This window comes from Podarcis melisellensis (genome assembly GCF_964234715.1).
Source record: "Podarcis melisellensis genome assembly, chromosome: 6".
In the NCBI taxonomy this organism is placed as follows: Eukaryota; Metazoa; Chordata; class Lepidosauria; order Squamata; family Lacertidae; genus Podarcis; species Podarcis melisellensis.
The window spans coordinates 22,570,941-22,587,898 of NC_138538.1; the positions used below are offsets into that span (position 1 = coordinate 22,570,941).

The window sequence follows — 16,958 nt, forward strand, 5'->3', positions numbered from 1 at the left end:
AATCTTTAGTAAGGCATTCAGGTTTTAGATGGGTATTTTTCTTAGTCCTACCATAGGTCTACAAAGTCATAGTTCAACACTCTAAATTACTACACCAAAGCAGCTCTAGAGAAGCATTAATGAGAGATGCTGCTCAACAGTGAGAACTCTTTGGGCAATATGGTTTGATGTTTACCAAAAACCCACCCTCACTTGCACATTTCGATGGACACTGCCCTCATTAATTTTCTGTTCTGGGGTGTCACTAGAACTGGCTGCTTTGATCTTTCCATGAACATTTGGATTTTCCATTTGTGTACACATCTCTGCTGGTTACTGGGATCAAAAGCGTGGCGCAGGGACCCTGTGCAGTAAGCTGGTAGGAATGCAGGCATCTTGTCCAAGTTCCTTTGCAGACTGAGAGGAGTATCTAAATCACAGTCTCAGGCCAGCTTTGTGAGTGAATTTACTGTACTCTGTGCCCTTTAGCTTTTAAGTAAAGGGTGCAGTACTTCTGGAAAAGGGAATGAATCTCAGCAGTGAAACTCTGGGTGGGTTTCCTCTTCTTCTGAGCTTTTGCGGGTTTTGCCTAAGATAAAGTTGCTTCCCTATCAAATATCTGCCTGTGACCGAGCTAAGCTGCAACATGACTCTTGTTTAACCCGTGCAATTTTGGAAACGCACATGCGCAGCAACTGAAAGCCTAAATTCTCTTCTAAGCATTTCTGAGGTTTTGAACAGTTTGAACAAATAGCATTTAACTCTGCAAGTGCTATACGCTGCTAGACACCAGAATGTCAATTCCCTTGGGAACAACCTTTGGAGATCAAGAGGTGATCCTACACAAAGCACTGCATCCCCAGTAGAGCTCTTGCACCAGGAGCCACAATGGGTACCAGCAAACGGCCTGTTTGGGCAGCCCCATAAGGTCTCACTGCTGATGTCTGTCCTTTAGCTCATGGGTAGGCAAACTAAGGCCTGGGGGCTGGATCTGACCCAATCGCCTTCTAAATCTAGCCTGTGGACAGTCCGGGAATCAATGTGTTTTTACATGAGTAGAATGTGCCCTTTTATTTAAAATGCATCTCTGGGTTATTTGTGGGGCATAGGAATTTGTTCATTCCCCCCCCCAAAAAAAAATACAGTCCAGCCCCCCACAAGGTCTGATGGACAGTGGACTGGTCGGTCCCCTGCTGAAAAAGTTTGCTGACCTCTGCTTTAGCTGGTGCTCAAATCTGAGTGCCTGGCAGCTGAATCTAGAGTCATTTTAATTTCTCACAATGCCCTGATGTAATGTTGCTCTGGGGCCTTACAGAAAATGTAAATGGCAAACCCATTGGAGCACTGCTGCTGTGACCAACTAAGCCCACTGACATAAGAGAGGGCCAATCAGAAAGCACTTTGCTAAGAGCCCCCTCACACCCGGATCTGGCCCTATCAGTGGCTGCACAGTTTTCATTCTCCATCTTTGCCTTACATAACAGAGAGAGGCCCTGGTCAAGATTTCTCTCCCACCTGCCTCCACTAAATTCCTGAAGATGTAATGGAGCTCCATGAGAAAGCCCTGCAAGCTTGAGGCATTTTTCTATACTCCAGTGCCAATGCATTAGATATCTGGTATGGAGGAAAGGGAGACGAAGTTAGGCAATGCCAGGTTTGCACTGAGAGAGCTGTCAAATCAATTGGAACTAGAGCTGAGTCCAATGTTCTCAGAGGAAGTTTTTTTAATGAGAAAATTTCTGTTTTGTTTTTCTCTCTACCCTTCTCCAGAAAAAGCCCACTTTAAAAGAATTTATTTGTGTTTGTTTGTTTGGTTTGTTGGTTGGTTGGTTGGTTCCCCACCACACCCACACAATATGCACAGCCTTAGAATAACAACAGGTCCAGGGCACTGTGGGAGCATTTTCCGGGGGGGGGGGTGTTACAAAATGGTGGCCAGGTTGCCAACACCATTGTCGCTACTGTCTCTTGCAACAGCAGGCAGGCAGACAGAAAGTTATAGTAGGAAAAGAGAGCTGGGCAGCTACCACTGCTAATTAGAGTGGCCAGTTATGCATTGATGAATTACATGTACGGATGCAAATTTAGAAATAATTACTATTATTTTAAAAGAAGCACAACAGACAATATGCCACTCTGCCACTTCTTTGCAGAGTAGCTGTCTGGACTGGCAGCATCTGAATCTTACCTAAAAAGTAAAAAGTACCCCTCCTAAAAAGTAAGGGAAAATGTGTGTGTGTCTTATGGGACGAATGCAGGTTGCACAGCTATCCCAGAAGCCAGAACAGCAAGAGGGATCACTGCTTTCGCTGCACAGCGATCCCTCTTGCTGTTCTGGCTTCTGGGATTCAGATTTTTTTTTTCTTGTTTTCGTCCTCCAAAAACTAGGTGCGTCTTATGGTCTGGTGCGTCTTATGGAGCGAAAAATACGGTACTTCTTCACGCAGTGCATACTTAAATGATGGAATGTGCTCCCACAAGAGGCAGTGATGTCCACCACCTTGAATGCCTTTAAAACAGGACTGGATGCTTCTTGCCCATTTAGCTCAGTTGGTTAGAGCATGGTGCTGATGGTGCCACAGGTTCGATCCCAGTATGGGACAGCTGCATATTCTATCATTGCAAGGGGTCAAACTAGATTGTCCTCAGGGTCCCCTTCCAACTCTACAATTCTATGATTCTATGAAATTCATGGAGGATGGCAGTACTCTGCCTCCACTGTCAGAGGGAGTATGCCTCTATGAGTACTAGTTGCTGAGAATTATCAGTAGAGAAAGAGAACTGTTGTGTTCAGGTTCTTCTTGTATGCTTCCCATCCCATGAGAGTAGGATGCCTGACTAGATGGGCCATTGGCCTGATCCAGCAAGCTCTTCTTATTTTTTTTTTTTCAATCCTAGCAGCATGATGCTGTCCTTCAGCACATCTGAGGACAGCAGAGTAGCTTAGAAGGCATGGGGCTGTTTGGCACACACATCTGCCCTCCCGCAGGCTACCACCACCCCACACACCCTTTAGCATCTGCTGTCTGAGGCAGTCACCTTGCTTTGCCTAATAGTAGGGCTGGCCCCAGGACAATCAAATTTTGGGAGGGAGTACTTAATGCTCTTCTCGCCCACCGATTCTCCCCTTCCAACGTCCTCTAGGAAAACAACCTAGGAGGGAAACGAGACTGGGGTTGGAGGGAAGGATCCGTGGCATTTCTCCCCTGCAAATCTACCTCCTGACTTGTGCATTATCTTGGCAAAGGCAGGTCTGGAAGCAGCCATTTGCCAGGTAGCATGCAATTCTGTTCTTAGAATAACTGTTGTGCCAAGTTCACTTGCTGAAAGAAAGGGGGGGCATGAAGCTTTTCATATATATGTAACACCTCCTACACCCATTTCTATTCCAAGCCCTGTTTTAACAAGGCTATTTCAAAACAATCTGCCCATTTTGCCAAGATGCATGAAGGCGGGGAGTGGGGAGACTACTTCCAACCGCTTTTAAAATATAAAATGTTATATGATACTTAAAGCTATGTCTGTGTTGCAAAAACCCACAGAAGACTAATTCTTCCACCTCACAAGCGGGTAACATAGAAGTGTGAAGGGCGAGTCGTAGGGGCAAGCCTCTGAATGAAACCTTTATGAAGTCCCTGATCCAAATCTGATGACAGACATTCAGTGGATTGAACCCACATAGTCAAAGCTCCTTCTGTCTGGAGGAAGCTGGAAGAAGGCTGAGGGAGAAGCAGGGAGAATTTAATTGCTCTACAATAATTATAGATCAATATCTGGGGGAACCCTATGTTTCCAAAAAAGCTCATCCAGGGTTTGGGGAGAGTTCCTCAGTGAGATGATAACACATAGCAGATACAACTTTCCTGAAAACCATTACCAATATTCTTCCCCTGCAATGTACAACTGCAGGAGGGTATTGGGCTCATGGACTGCCTTTCTCCAGATAAATCATGACCTGTAACCAAGGTCTGTTCTTGGTTTTCATCTCACGGTTTGTCTGGGGAAGACAAAGCACGAGTTTGAATTCAGACACAATGCTAATCCAAACCATGGTTTAGCTCACAGCAGTGTGGCAGCAGCAAGATCAGAGGAATAGGAGCAAAGCTGCCACAGGCAATCTCTCAGTTAATCAGAACATTTAGCATTATGGGTGAATGATGTCAGTGAGGACCACCAAGCTTTGCAAGTGCCTCTCCTAAGAGTATGCCCTTGCCAGAATATGCCTACATAATCCTCTGCAACACAAAACACCAGGGGTTCTAGAGCAGAGATGTAAAGCAGACCCACAGGCAGAAACCTGCCTTATGCTTGCATGATTCCCACCCGCATCCCTACTCCACTCTTCCTGTACAACCACAAGGAGATTGGAAGCTTCCATTCATTTTAATTAGCTACAGGGAAGTTTTAACGCCTGATCCGTGAGATTTTTGAAATATTGAGCAATATACGAGTGCTTTTTAAACAAACAAACTGTGGTCAATCTCAACTATGGCTTGTGGAAACAAGGCACATTCTTATTTTGGGTATGGTATCTTTGTAAACCACTTAGGAACAACTGTTTCTTCGCGGTAGAGCTGTAGCTCAGTGGTACAGCATCCAGCTTTACACGCAGTAGCCTCCAGGTTCAATTCCCATCATCTCCAGGCAGGGCTGAAAGAGACCCTTGTCTAAAAACCCTGGAGAGCCGCTGCCAGCCAGTGCAAACAAAACTGAGCTAGGCTGACTTGTAGTCTCACTCAGTGTTAGAAGCTGAGATATATGAGCTAATCACCAAATGGAACCTTAAACCGAGGTTACAGTCACCACAACAGAATGTCTAAGCATCTTTTCTTTGCACTGAAATTTATTATTACTGTTACAGTGGTACCACAGGTTACAGGTGCTTCAGGTTACGTGATTTCGGGTTGCGTACCGCACTGATCCCGGAAGTACCAGAACAGGTTACTTCTGGGTTTCAGTGCTCACGCATGGGCAGAAGCGCTAAATCGCGCTTTGTGCATGCGCAGAAGCACCGAATCGCGAGACCCGTGCGTGCGCAGACACGGCGCTGTGGATTGCGAACACTGCGGGTTGCGAACGTGCCTCCTACATGGATCACGTTCGGAACCCGAGGTTCCACTGTATCATCCTCCTCATCATTTCCTTACCATTTTATATTTTAAATAAGAAAATCTCAAAGCGGTTTACAACACATTAAAACATCAAATAAAACAAACCAGAATAAAACACATTCAAGCTTCAAGTAAACTATTTCAGATCCTTCTCTAAGTGATAGTTTGCTTTTCCCATATTTAGTTGCTTAGTTAATTTATACAGCAGAAGCACTCTAGGAAACCAGTGTGGCATAGTGGCTAGAGCAGGCATGGGCAAACTCGGCCCTCCAGATGTTTTGGGACTACAATTCCCATCATCCCTGACCTCTGGTCCTGTTAGCTAGGGATGATGGGAGTTGTAGTCCCAAAACATCTGGAGGGCTGAGTTTGCCTATGCCTGGGCTAGAGTGTTGGACTAGGACCTGGGAGATGAGGGTCCAATTCTCCATCCGTCATGAAGCTCACTGGGTGACCTTGGGCCAGTCACAGTCTCTTAACCTACCTAACAGGGTCGCTGTAGGGATTAACTTGGGTGGGTTGGGGGTGTAAACCATGTACTCCTTGAAGGAAAAGATGGAGTATAAATGCAGTGACTAAGCTCTTCTTCTTACCTGCTTAAGAAAGCTGGAGGGGCCAGCCAGGTAGAGATGTCAGTTGACAACCTGGCATCCAGAGATCTCCATATGGTTGCAATTGTACCTGTCCCAGTTGCAAACCGTGCCTGGGGGATTGCTATCACTGGTCGGACTCAGTATAAGACATCTCCCCATTTCCCAGCCTTGTTCTGCACCCACTTCGAGTGCTTTTGCCTAACTGCAACGTGTGCTTGAAAACTGGTCATCCCTCTTGCTTGTCTAGATGGAAGTTGGAGAGGGGCGTATGCCACCCACTTTTGCAATAGGTCTTGGAATGCCAGCAGTGGGACAGAGGCAAAGAAGAGGGACATAGGAAGTTGTCTTATTCCAAGCCAGACTGTGCCATTGGCATTTAAAAGATGGAACAGAAGCCTGAGACTGCTATTCGATGTGCACTTATGTGGGAGTAAAGGTAAAGGGACCCCTGACCATTAGGTCCAGTCATGACCGACTCTGGGGTTGCGGTGCTCATCTCGCTTTAATGGCCGAGGGAGCCGGCATACAGCTTCCAGGTCATGTGGCCAGCATGACGAAGCCGCTTCTGGCGAACCAGAGTAGCGCACAGAAATGCCATTTACCTTCCCGCCAGAGCGGTACCTATTTATCTACTTGCACTTTGACGTGCTTTCAAACTGCTAGGTTGGCAGGAGCAGGGACCGAGCAATGGGAGCGCACCCCGTCGCGGGGATTCAAACCGCCGACCTTCTGATCGGCAAGTCCTAGGCTCTGTGGTTTAACCCAGAGCGCCACCCATATCCCTTTGCCTGGGAGTAAGAACCACCAAATATGATGAGACTTATTCCCAAGTCAATATACATAAGCTTTGCACCATTAACTCACCCTAAATCAGAGCACTCCAGAATAAGCACTTAGCAGATCAAGTATTTCTTATTTGTTCTCCCAGCAGCGGCAGACTATAACTCATCTATGCCAGCTACTTTCTTCAGATGTTGCAGCCACACACTTGAGAGGAGAGCAATCCCCCCTCCCACCTCTCAAAATGAGGTTAGATGCATACCTAGGAAATTTTAGCAAAGGGCCCCTGTTGGAGACACTGAGGAATGTTTTAAGCTTTGCTTGAGAAGCCTTGCAGGAAACCTCAGGAGACGTATTGAGTTCTGAACAACCAAAGGACAAATTCACACAGAATTCTATTTTAAAGAAATACCATTGTCTGGTGAAAAAGGAATCCAAAAGAAAAGAAAAGACTCTCTCACCAAATGGTGTCTGATGAAATAATAATTATTTTTTAAAGGAGGGAAAGATATCTTTCTATTTTCTTCCCTTTTTTTGTTATGAAAGATTTGAACAACAGTTCTTCCAGATGGCTTCAGTAAAAGCCTATTAGTTTAGGTAGATAGTGTCATTTTACTTTTTTTGGGGGGGGATGAAACACCAAACTCTCCTGCCCGCATTCCAGACAGGAATTCATATTTCATGCGGGGCCAATTCCATCTCCGAAGCAAATCCACTTACTGTACAGAGCCACCCTCTGAGAGGCAAATACCAAAGCTGAGCTCTGCAAGCGAACCATAAAGATTCGCTTCAGAAAAGTTTTCTTTGCTGCCAGGTCCTAAACACCATCCTCAAGGCAACTTATTCCCCTGGCTTTTACAAGATTTCATTCTTGGAGGTTTGGCGATTCCAGTGTGAGATGCCGGCAAGGTTTTTCGAAGGATAATTTATTGTGCTGCTTTTAACCACCGGGTTTATGGGACAAAAGTCCCATTGACTCCAGCAATATGGAGCCATGCCTTTCCTGTCTGCCTTCTCAGCACTAAAACCACTAGACTTTTTCTGGTAAGCAAGGCACCTATAGAACATGCTTCTGCCTCTTACATAGGAGCTCTCTGTGCTGCCATTATACATGCAACAGTTTACTTCCAGGAACAAGTTTGCCCAATTACAGAGAATTCTTTTATAGGTCCTAACCTCGTCAAAATGTTTCAGGTCTGCAACATTTATAGTCTTGGACACTGCACACTGACTTGTAAGGAAATCCCACTGTGTTCAAGTGTAAATAGCAACACTCCATTACTTGATTGATTGGTTATTAATAAGAAATTTTTACGATGGTGAGCCTATTAACAGGAATAATACAATTTTAAATATAAGTACATACAAAAATCACAGCTGCTAGGTATCGTCTAGGTAGGTATATTAGAAGATACAACCTTTTGTCCCCCCCATACAACAGAACGCAACTGAGTACCCCATTTTCAGAACTGTTTATACATATGCAAATGTATGCAGATTTATTGGCCCAAATCCAGAGGTTAAAAGGTAAAGGTAAAGGTACCCCTGCCCGTACGGGCCAGTCTTGACAGACTCTGGGGTTGTGCGCCCATCTCACTTAAGAGGCCAGGGGCCAGCGCTGTCCGGAGACACTTCCGGGTCATGTGGCCAGCGTGACATCGCTGCTCTGGCGAGCCAGAGCCGCACACGAAAACGCCGTTTACCTTCCCGCTGGTAAGCGGTCCCTATTTATCTACTTGCACCCGGAGGTGCTTTCGAACTGCTAGGTTGGCAGGCGCTGGGACCGAGCAGCGGGAGCGCACCCCGCCGCAGGGATTCGAACTGCCGACCTTTCGATCGGCAAGTCCTAGGCGCTGAGGCTTTAACCCACAGCGCCACCTGCGTCCAATCCAGAGGTTAGTTGTGCTTAAATCCCATTGCAATAAACTAATTTGCAATTGTAAAAGTTCTGTCCCATCAATTCCAATGGGTCTAAAACACAATTAACTTACCCTGGGTTTGGGTTGCTGCAATAATTGATTAGTTAAACCCACATTATGAACTGGCATGTTTTGTGTAACAGGGTAGGAGCCATACTACACAATCCTATACATGTCTTCTCAGAAGTCAAGTGTACATTAGATTGCAGCCCTAGTCATTCTTGGCTGATTCCACAGCAAAATATCCCTCTGTATCTGCTACAGAGGAAATAAATAGTGTAGGGCACACAGTTCCCTACCAACAACTGCTTTGGTCACAATGTTACACATAAGAACAAGAAACTGCGGTGACATATGAGCCGGATACAGCAAACAATCCCCTACTCACAGCTGCTGAATTGATTTCGCCTGCTCACATACCTGGGCAGCAAGTGACTGCCTGTGCAAACTTGCCTACCACGTGCAGTGTACCTTGATTGCAGGTACAATTTCAGCCAATGCAGAGCAGATGTAAAAGCTAAACAGTCAGGCATGGAAGAAGACATGATAGCCTTGGACAGATCTTGTCATGCTCAGAGCACTGCAGTGAAGCATGTATCAGTCTTAACAGTCATGTGTGGGGCAACGCTATGGAGTTAACAGCTGCAAAAAGCATTCAAGGTCCCAGACAAGTTCAGTTACCTTCGAGATTAAGAGCAGATTGCTAACCACTACTGTAAGCAGCTCTAGATAATCAGGACCATACTAAGAAGTAGGTACCATTTCTTACTTAAACTCCAACTAGGAGATGTTAGGAAATTCCTCACCAGCACCACTGGGCCTGGGGTGATAAGGCAATCTTTCCAGATTGCAACAGGAAAAATGGATGGAGAAAACGAAGGTGGCTCAAAAATCTTAATGCTTTTTTATACAGTTACCATTTCTGTGGGAAAGTTTGTACATTGCATGTGCACCACCATGTGCAATGCACAGGTATGCATTTATGTATTTTACAGAAGGCGTGTGTGTGTCCATGGCATGTGATGGGGCACACATTTCCTATTCAGGCATCATACCTGTGCAAGAAAATTACCGTGTATGAAGCATCCCTGAGCCAAGCACCTGCATTTCCAAATTTACCCCCAACAACCCTTGGGATGTTGCTTGAAGATCTGAAATGTCCAAGGCCAGAGGGAGCTTAGAAGAAGTGAAGGGAAGTCTGTGCTCTGTAAGGAGCCACAGTTCTTAGGAACCAATGCCCTGGTGCTGTGTGAGGAACAGGAGGGGTCAAAGGGAGCTTTATTTATTGGCAGGATCTCTATGCTTTATCGCGAGGCTGTAGCTGAGTGATGTATGCACATGCTTTGCATATAAAAAGTCCCAGGTTCAGTTTTTGGCATCTCCAGGTAGATTTAGAAAAGTCTTCAAGTACAGCATACTAGGCTACATGGCCCAGCCAACTGACCCCATTCTTATTCATAGCAGTGAGCAGCATACCTGGCTCTAGGCTTGCTCCTCTAAGCAGATCATAGCATAGCACTGGAACGGACCACAAGGGACATCTAGTCCAACCCCCTGGAATGCAGGAATCTTTTGCCCAATGCCAGACTCAAACCCACAATCCTAAGATTAAGAGTCTCACATGAATTAGTAGATAGGTGAGAACAGGGAGTGAGAGGATGGCATAATAAGAGGGCAGTAGGTTCTTCTATCCCAATACTGCCATCCGTTTCCTGGCAAACATTGCCCTATACAAAAACTCAAAATGGAGCTACAGATTTCTGCGTATCATAAATATTTATTGAATTTCTGCACCGCCCTTCATCCAACGATCACAGGGCAGTTTACCATATAAAAACACGAAAAGGGATGCCATATTAACAAACAAAAACCATACCTCACCCCCTGACACACATGCTGCTATTATTATTATTTATAAAAGGATATGAAAGGCAGGAACTCATTACAAGAACTCTGCAGTTCTGATCTTCTACCCTAGAAGATGGGAAAGATTTTATGAACAAAGGAGCAGAAATTTCCCCAAAAGATCAACAAAAACTTCTGAGGAGCAACTGGGATGAAGATGCAAGGAATTGGATAAGGAGGGAAAGACCTGCTCAGAAAAGGTGTGCAATCTCTTTTTATGGAGGTTTAAAAGGCTTGGGTGTTTATCTATATCCCATTATGGTATTTAAGTCAAGGAAAAGTAGAATGCCTGGGATAGGGGGAGAAACGATCCCTCGTGTTCTTTCCATAAACTTATCTGTCTGTCTGATACACACCCCTCTTCCTACGCATTAACATGACCTTGGGCCAGTCACCATCTCTCAGCCTAACCTACCTCACAGGGTTGTTATGAGGATAAAATGGGGAGAAGAACCATGTGCACCACCTTGAGCTCCTTGGAAGAAATGGTGGCGTAGAAATACAATTAATAAATAATACGTGGAAACCCCACATGGCTTCTGGACCCCCACTTTGGCACGCACACGTATCTCCCCACTCCCTCCAGTCTTCCAGCTGCACTTGATCAGAAGGTTGGGGGTTCGAACCCAGCTTCTGCCAACCTAGCAGTTCGAAAGCACACCGGTGAGAGTAGATAAATAGGTACCGCTGCGGCGGAAACGTAAACGGCATTTCTGTTGCGCCAGAAGCGGTTTAGTCATGCTGGCTGCATGGCCCAGAAAGCTGTCTGTGGACAAACTCTGGCCTGAAAAGCGAGATGAGCACCGCACCCCACAGTCGCCTTTGATTGGACTTAACCGTCCAGGGGTCCTTTACCTTTACCTATTGCTATATTCAACAAGAAGAGGAGATGCTCAGCTTGGATTTGCCTTTTGCCAGGGGAGTGGCGGGAAAACAGTTTTTCGGGGGATGAGGAAGAAAAAACTTTCAGGATTGAGTGGGCTCGCCTTCTCACCGCCCTGCCCCCTGCGCCCCGTTATCAGCGTGGCACCCAGCCTGCCCCCTTGCCCGTGGGGAGGGGGGAGGTCATGAATCCTGGTGCCCCGCGCTCCCTCAGCCCCGCGCTCTCTCGCCCTCAGGTGCCCGGCTCTCCCCGGAGCCCCTCACTCACCTCGGCCGTCTGGAAGGCGAAGAGGGGCAGCCACGCGACGCCGAGGAGAGCGGCAGCCGGACGACGCCTCCCTGGTCCTGGGGCAGGTAAAGGCGGCGGGGCGGGGTGAGGCGAAGAGAAGGGAGGCCGCTGCTTGGCGGTGCCGGTTGCGCTCTGGCCGCTGGCTCGGGACTGAGAGGAGGCAGAGCGGCAGGCGCCGCATTTAACCGGGGCGGCGTGGGGAGCGGCTGGGGGCCGAGCCCTCCCCCTGGAGGCTGCAGAGAGTGGGGCTGCAGCCCCATGGCGAGTGGCGGGGCTGCGCGGGGCCGGCCCCACCCACGCCCCCGCCGCCTGGCAACGCGCAGGGTGGCGCCGTCTCCTTCCCGCCCTCTCCCACGAAGATCTTCGGGGTGGGGTGGGCGTGTGTCCCCGAGGCTGTCTCGCAAGGTCAAGGAAGGCGGGAGAGACAGGAGCCCGAGTCTCCAAGGAAGAGGCTGGTCCAGTCAGGCTGGCAGTTCATAGAATCGTAGAGCTGGAAGGGATCCTCAGGGATCATCTAGTCCAACCCCAGGCGACGGAGGAATCTCAGCTAAAGCATGCATGGCAAATGGCCATCCAACCTCTGCTTGGAAACCTCCGAGGAAGGAGTCCATCACCTTCCCATGGAGTTGGTTAGTTCCCCTGCCCAAAGGCTCTCAACTGTCAGAAAGTTCTTCCTGGTGTTTAATTGAAATCTCCTTTCCTGTAGCTTAAAGACAGTGGTTTGAGTCTTACCCTCCAGAGCAGGGGAAAACCAGCATGCTCCATCTTCCAAGTGACAGCCCTTTAGATATTTGAAGATCATTCAAAGGAATGGGAATTTATAATTATTATTGTTTATTACAAATCTGCATGGTGCGCTTCATTGGTGCCCAGCATATAAACACAAGATAAAAACACAAAATACATAAGAAAAGTAAGAAAAGAAAACAGTAACCCCTCTCAGAAACACATTTACAAGTATGGCATGTAAAGGGAAATGCATGTACAGTGGTACCTCGGGTTAAGTACTTAATTCGTTCCGGAGGTCCGTTCTTAACCTGAAACTGTTCTTAACCTAAAGCACCACTTTAGCTAACGGAGCCTCCTGCTGCCGCCACACCGCCAGAGCATGATTTCTATTCCCATCCTGAAGCAAAGTTCTTAACCCAAGGTAATATTTCTGGATTAGCAGAGTTGTAACCTGAAGCATATGGAACCTGAAGCATATGTAACCCAAGGTATCACTGTATTCACACATGTTCTCTGCCTGGGGCAGTCAACCTGCAGCCCTCTAGATAAGGTGGACTACAACTCCCATTCCCATTGGGCAGTAGTTTGGTTGTCTGGGGCTGAAGGGGAGCTGGCATCTAATAACAACCAGAGGGTGCGGTGTTGGTTATCTCTGGTTTCTGCTCTGCCCAACCACATGTCCTCCAGATTTCTAGCTCCCATCATCGTTCACCATTGGGATGTGCTGACAGAAGTAGAGGGCACCAGGTTGGGAAAGGCTTAAAGCAGGCATCCCTATCCTAGCTCCCATCACCAGATACTTCTTTCATCTTACACACACCCTTTTTGCAAATTTGATGGATAGTTTGAACATGGGACCTATCCCTGTCATAGAATATCTTAAATGGGCATACATGGATCTCATCGTCATCACTCTGACACAGGAAGTTTGTTGAAAGGGCACTGACATTCTACATTTCCCCACAGATTTTTTAAAAATCTGTGTTCCCTCAACACAGACATAACAGCATGACAAACACCTGGACTGCCTGCCCCTAAATTCAACCCTCACACCACCATAGTCTCTGTTGTTAATATCCTTATTGTTGTTGTTATGTGTGGATTTATATTCCACTTGATACCAATATGGTTTCTAAGTGGTTTACACAGCATTGTTAAAACACAGAATAATTAATATTGCACGCTGAAATACTCCTGAATATATGGGAAAATAATATCTGGGATACAACAATGTCTCAGCATCTCACCAGACACAGGAGAGCAATTAAAGACAAAGCAAAAAGAGATACCTTTCAAGAAACGTGGACCCCTCTCTTTAACTATATTATTGACCAGAATCAAGATCTTGTTATAACCAACTGCACAGTCTTCTGCATGAATAGATGACGTTAAGTAATGTGTTTGAAGGTTGAATGTGTAAGCCTAAAGTCTAAAGTCAATGGACAGAACAAACAGCATTAGATGTGCTGCTGGATAAGTAAGTGTCAAATGGTTCTTGTTTTCATATTTATCTGAAACCAATTTTTAAAATGTTTTAAGAACAGTTACACCATACACAATAAAATGATCCCATCTAAACATTAAAATATAAACACCCATTATTAAATCTACCGTAAAACAGCCCCATTAAAGCAGCTCAGCAGTTAAAATAGGCCAAGAGGCTAAACAGTTATTTGCCCAGGTCCTGGCTGATGTTGGAAAGAAGAAGAAGAAGAGTTTGGATTTGATATCCCACTTTATCACTACCTGAAGGAGTCTCAAAGCGGCTCACAATCTCCTTTCCCTTCCTTCCCCACAACAAACACTCTGTGAGGTGAGTGGGGCTGAGAGACTTCAAAGAAGTGTGACTGGCCCAAGGTCACCCAGCAACTGCATGTGGAGGAGCGGAGACACGAACCCGGTTCACCAGATTACGAGCCTACCGCTCTTAACCACTACACCACACTGGCTCCCAAAGAGTCAATGAGTGTTGTCAACATTGCAGCTCCTAATAAAGATTGGGGGTGCCTGCATATGATGTGATCAGGCATTAAGCTATCCAATCTGTATTGGCCTTTTAAAGATTTAGGACCTTCTAGTACACCTTCTGTGCAAAGAATGTATGACCCACATTTGGCTCTGGGTGGCTTTAAGCTTCATCACTTAAATTGGGGTAAACAGGAGTAATCGAGTGTAGACGTGTGAAGGAAATCAGACCTGCTGAGGTACATGTGACTCCTACAAATGTAAACAAGAATCTTGGCACAGATTAGACTTGTACTGTCCTGAGAGTGCTTGACTGGCCAGCACATGAACTGGACATTAATAGCATTTCATTGCTTTTTATGTTAGTGATGTGTTTAATTGCATGGAATTTCCTTGGCAGGACAGCAATCATGCCTCCATTTAATTTGTCTTGAGCGCTTCATGTTGCTGCCTGTCCAGAAGAGGGTGGTAAGGACAGCTGTGTTCAGGTAGAAATATCAATCATGAAACATGTCCATCAAATTCTGACTTTACATAATTGAAAAATTATTCACACGTTCTGAGGCTTTTTATCCGCAGTCATCAATAGCCAGGGAGGGGTTTTGTTTTTCTCCTTTATTCCACTGTTGGTATGTGTTTGGAAACATTCTTTCTGTTTGGTACAGAGCTGGACCGGGGAGGGGGGGACCCAGAGCTTAGCCAAGTGAGTAGAAACTGGCAAGGATGATACTTTCAGATGTCAAATAAACTACCAGGAGATAAGAAGAGTATCTGCTGTAAGGAAGTTGTCTCTTGGCCTTGGTACAACCTGATTCTGATATGACCAGGCCTCACCTGGAGGTATCATGTACAGTTCTGGGCCCTGCAGTTTAGGAAGGATATCGACAAACGAAGAGGTTCAAAGGAGAGCAACGAAGATAGAAGAGATGATAAAGAGGTGATACAATAGCCGCTTTCAAATATTTGAAGGACTGGCACGTAGATGATGGAGAAAGTTGTTCTCTGGTGCTCTAGGGGGCAGGCCCTGGACCAATAGGTTCAACTTACAAGATAAGGGATTTGAAGTAAACATGGACTGCCTTGGGAAGTGGCAGATTCTCTTTCGTTAGATGTTTTTAAGCAGAGACTGTATGGCCAGCTATCAGGGTTCTTATAGCAGCAGCTTCCCTGCAATGGCAGAGGGTTAGACTAGAGAACCTTTTGAGATATCTTCCATCTCTACAGTTCTATAATTAAAATTAGCCGTTTGTGAATACCCTTTAATACTGATAGTGATAATGGCTTGCAGCTGCAGAAATCCCCACTTGTGTCTTAATTATCAGTTGGCATACCATTCACATGGGACCATAGGGAAGAAAAATGGTGGAGCTGTGCATTTTGATCAAAAGTGGCAGTTCCACATTAAGTTACATTATGAATTAATAATGTAGCTTGAACAATAGATGTCTAGATAAATATTGCATAACATCATTTGAATTATGGATCCATGAAAAGGGCCAAATGGTTCTGAACCCCATGTAGCCACTGGCCAAGATTCTGTGACATCATGGAATATTCATGGCTGAAAAACAATCGCCTCATCAGGAAGCTAGCCTGACTTACATTTTAACACTTGCTGGATCCAGGGGTTAGAAGGGTCTCTACATGCAGCCTACTCCTCCAAACTCATAACATTATATTTCCCAGCACTACTTTGCAGAGCCATCTGAATCCTGGATGAGAGCTCAAGCACTGGAAGAGAAGTGCTTTAGAGACATTAAAGCTCCATCCCAGCTAACAGCGCAACACATTGGTGCAGACATGACCAAGTAATAAAATGAAACAATACTCAAAGCCTTGTATGGATTCACTATAATCAATGTCAGAAGGAACGAATAATTCCCTGTAATCCTAAACATATACCATGTGCCAGAAAGCCATTGCCCATGGACTTTGACGAATGTAAATTTAAACCAGATGATGGACGTTGGGTGGTCTCCAGTAGATTTGAAATCTGAAGATGGAACATGGAAATAATTCGGCCAACAAAAATTTTAAGAACAATAGACCGTTGTGGTGTAAGAACAGGGTAGATGTGGTCCACTGGGTTGAGCATGCCAAGTGACTGGGCTTCCAAACTGCATTTCACAAGGTGAAACAAAGCAGAAAGAGACAAGAGTTTTACAGTGAGGCAAAGGTGGTGTGACAGAAGCACAAGGAATATAGGAAGCTTCCTTCTACTGAGTCAGACCCATGGTCCATCTAGCCTTGTATTGCTTGCATAGGCTGGCAGTGGCTCTCAAAGCTTTCAAGCATGAATTTTTCCCAGCCCTACCTGGAGATGCTGGGGATTGAACCTGGGACCTTCTGCATGCAAAGCAGATGCTCTACCAATGAGCTATGGCTCTTCCACTAATACAGCCTTCCCTATCCCTGTCTTATATAAGCAACACTGCTTTTGCTGTGATTATTTTACAGACCTTTAAGCCAGGGATAAGGAACTTGAGGCCCTCCAGATGTAGGTGGACTACAGTTCCCACCATTCCTGATGGGAGCTGATGGGAACTGGAGTTTAACAACATCTGAAGGGCTAGTTTCACCATCCCTGATTTAAGCTTTGATGTAATTGTCAGTTTGTAGCTTTTACATTTCATTTCCCTCTAACCTCCTGTTTACAATGTACACACACACAGAGCTCTCTCTCTCTCTCTCTCTCTCTCTCTCTCTCTCTCTCTCTCTCTCTGTGTGTGTGTGTGTGTGTGTACCTACACCTGTCATCTTAGAATAACACATTATGCCACTCTTGTACACCAAAACCTATTCCCCA

At 45.8% G+C, this 16,958-nt stretch overlaps 2 protein-coding genes across 2 annotated transcripts in view; one reads left to right on the forward strand and one right to left on the reverse strand.

The window, feature by feature from the left end:
• MATN4 (matrilin 4) overlaps positions 1 to 11,573 on the reverse strand; it is a 40,526-nt gene extending 28,953 nt beyond the window's left edge. The window contains exon 1 of the mRNA XM_081916892.1: positions 11,438 to 11,573. The gene's annotated coding sequence lies outside the window, so the exon portion shown is untranslated. The remainder of the gene's footprint in view (positions 1 to 11,437) is intronic.
• Positions 1 to 16,958, forward strand: part of RBPJL (recombination signal binding protein for immunoglobulin kappa J region like) — a 41,370-nt gene that overhangs the window by 4,406 nt on the left and 20,006 nt on the right. The window contains exon 2 of the mRNA XM_081917024.1: positions 11,406 to 11,523. Within this exon, the coding sequence (XP_081773150.1) occupies positions 11,406 to 11,523 (118 nt within the window). The remainder of the gene's footprint in view (positions 1 to 11,405; positions 11,524 to 16,958) is intronic.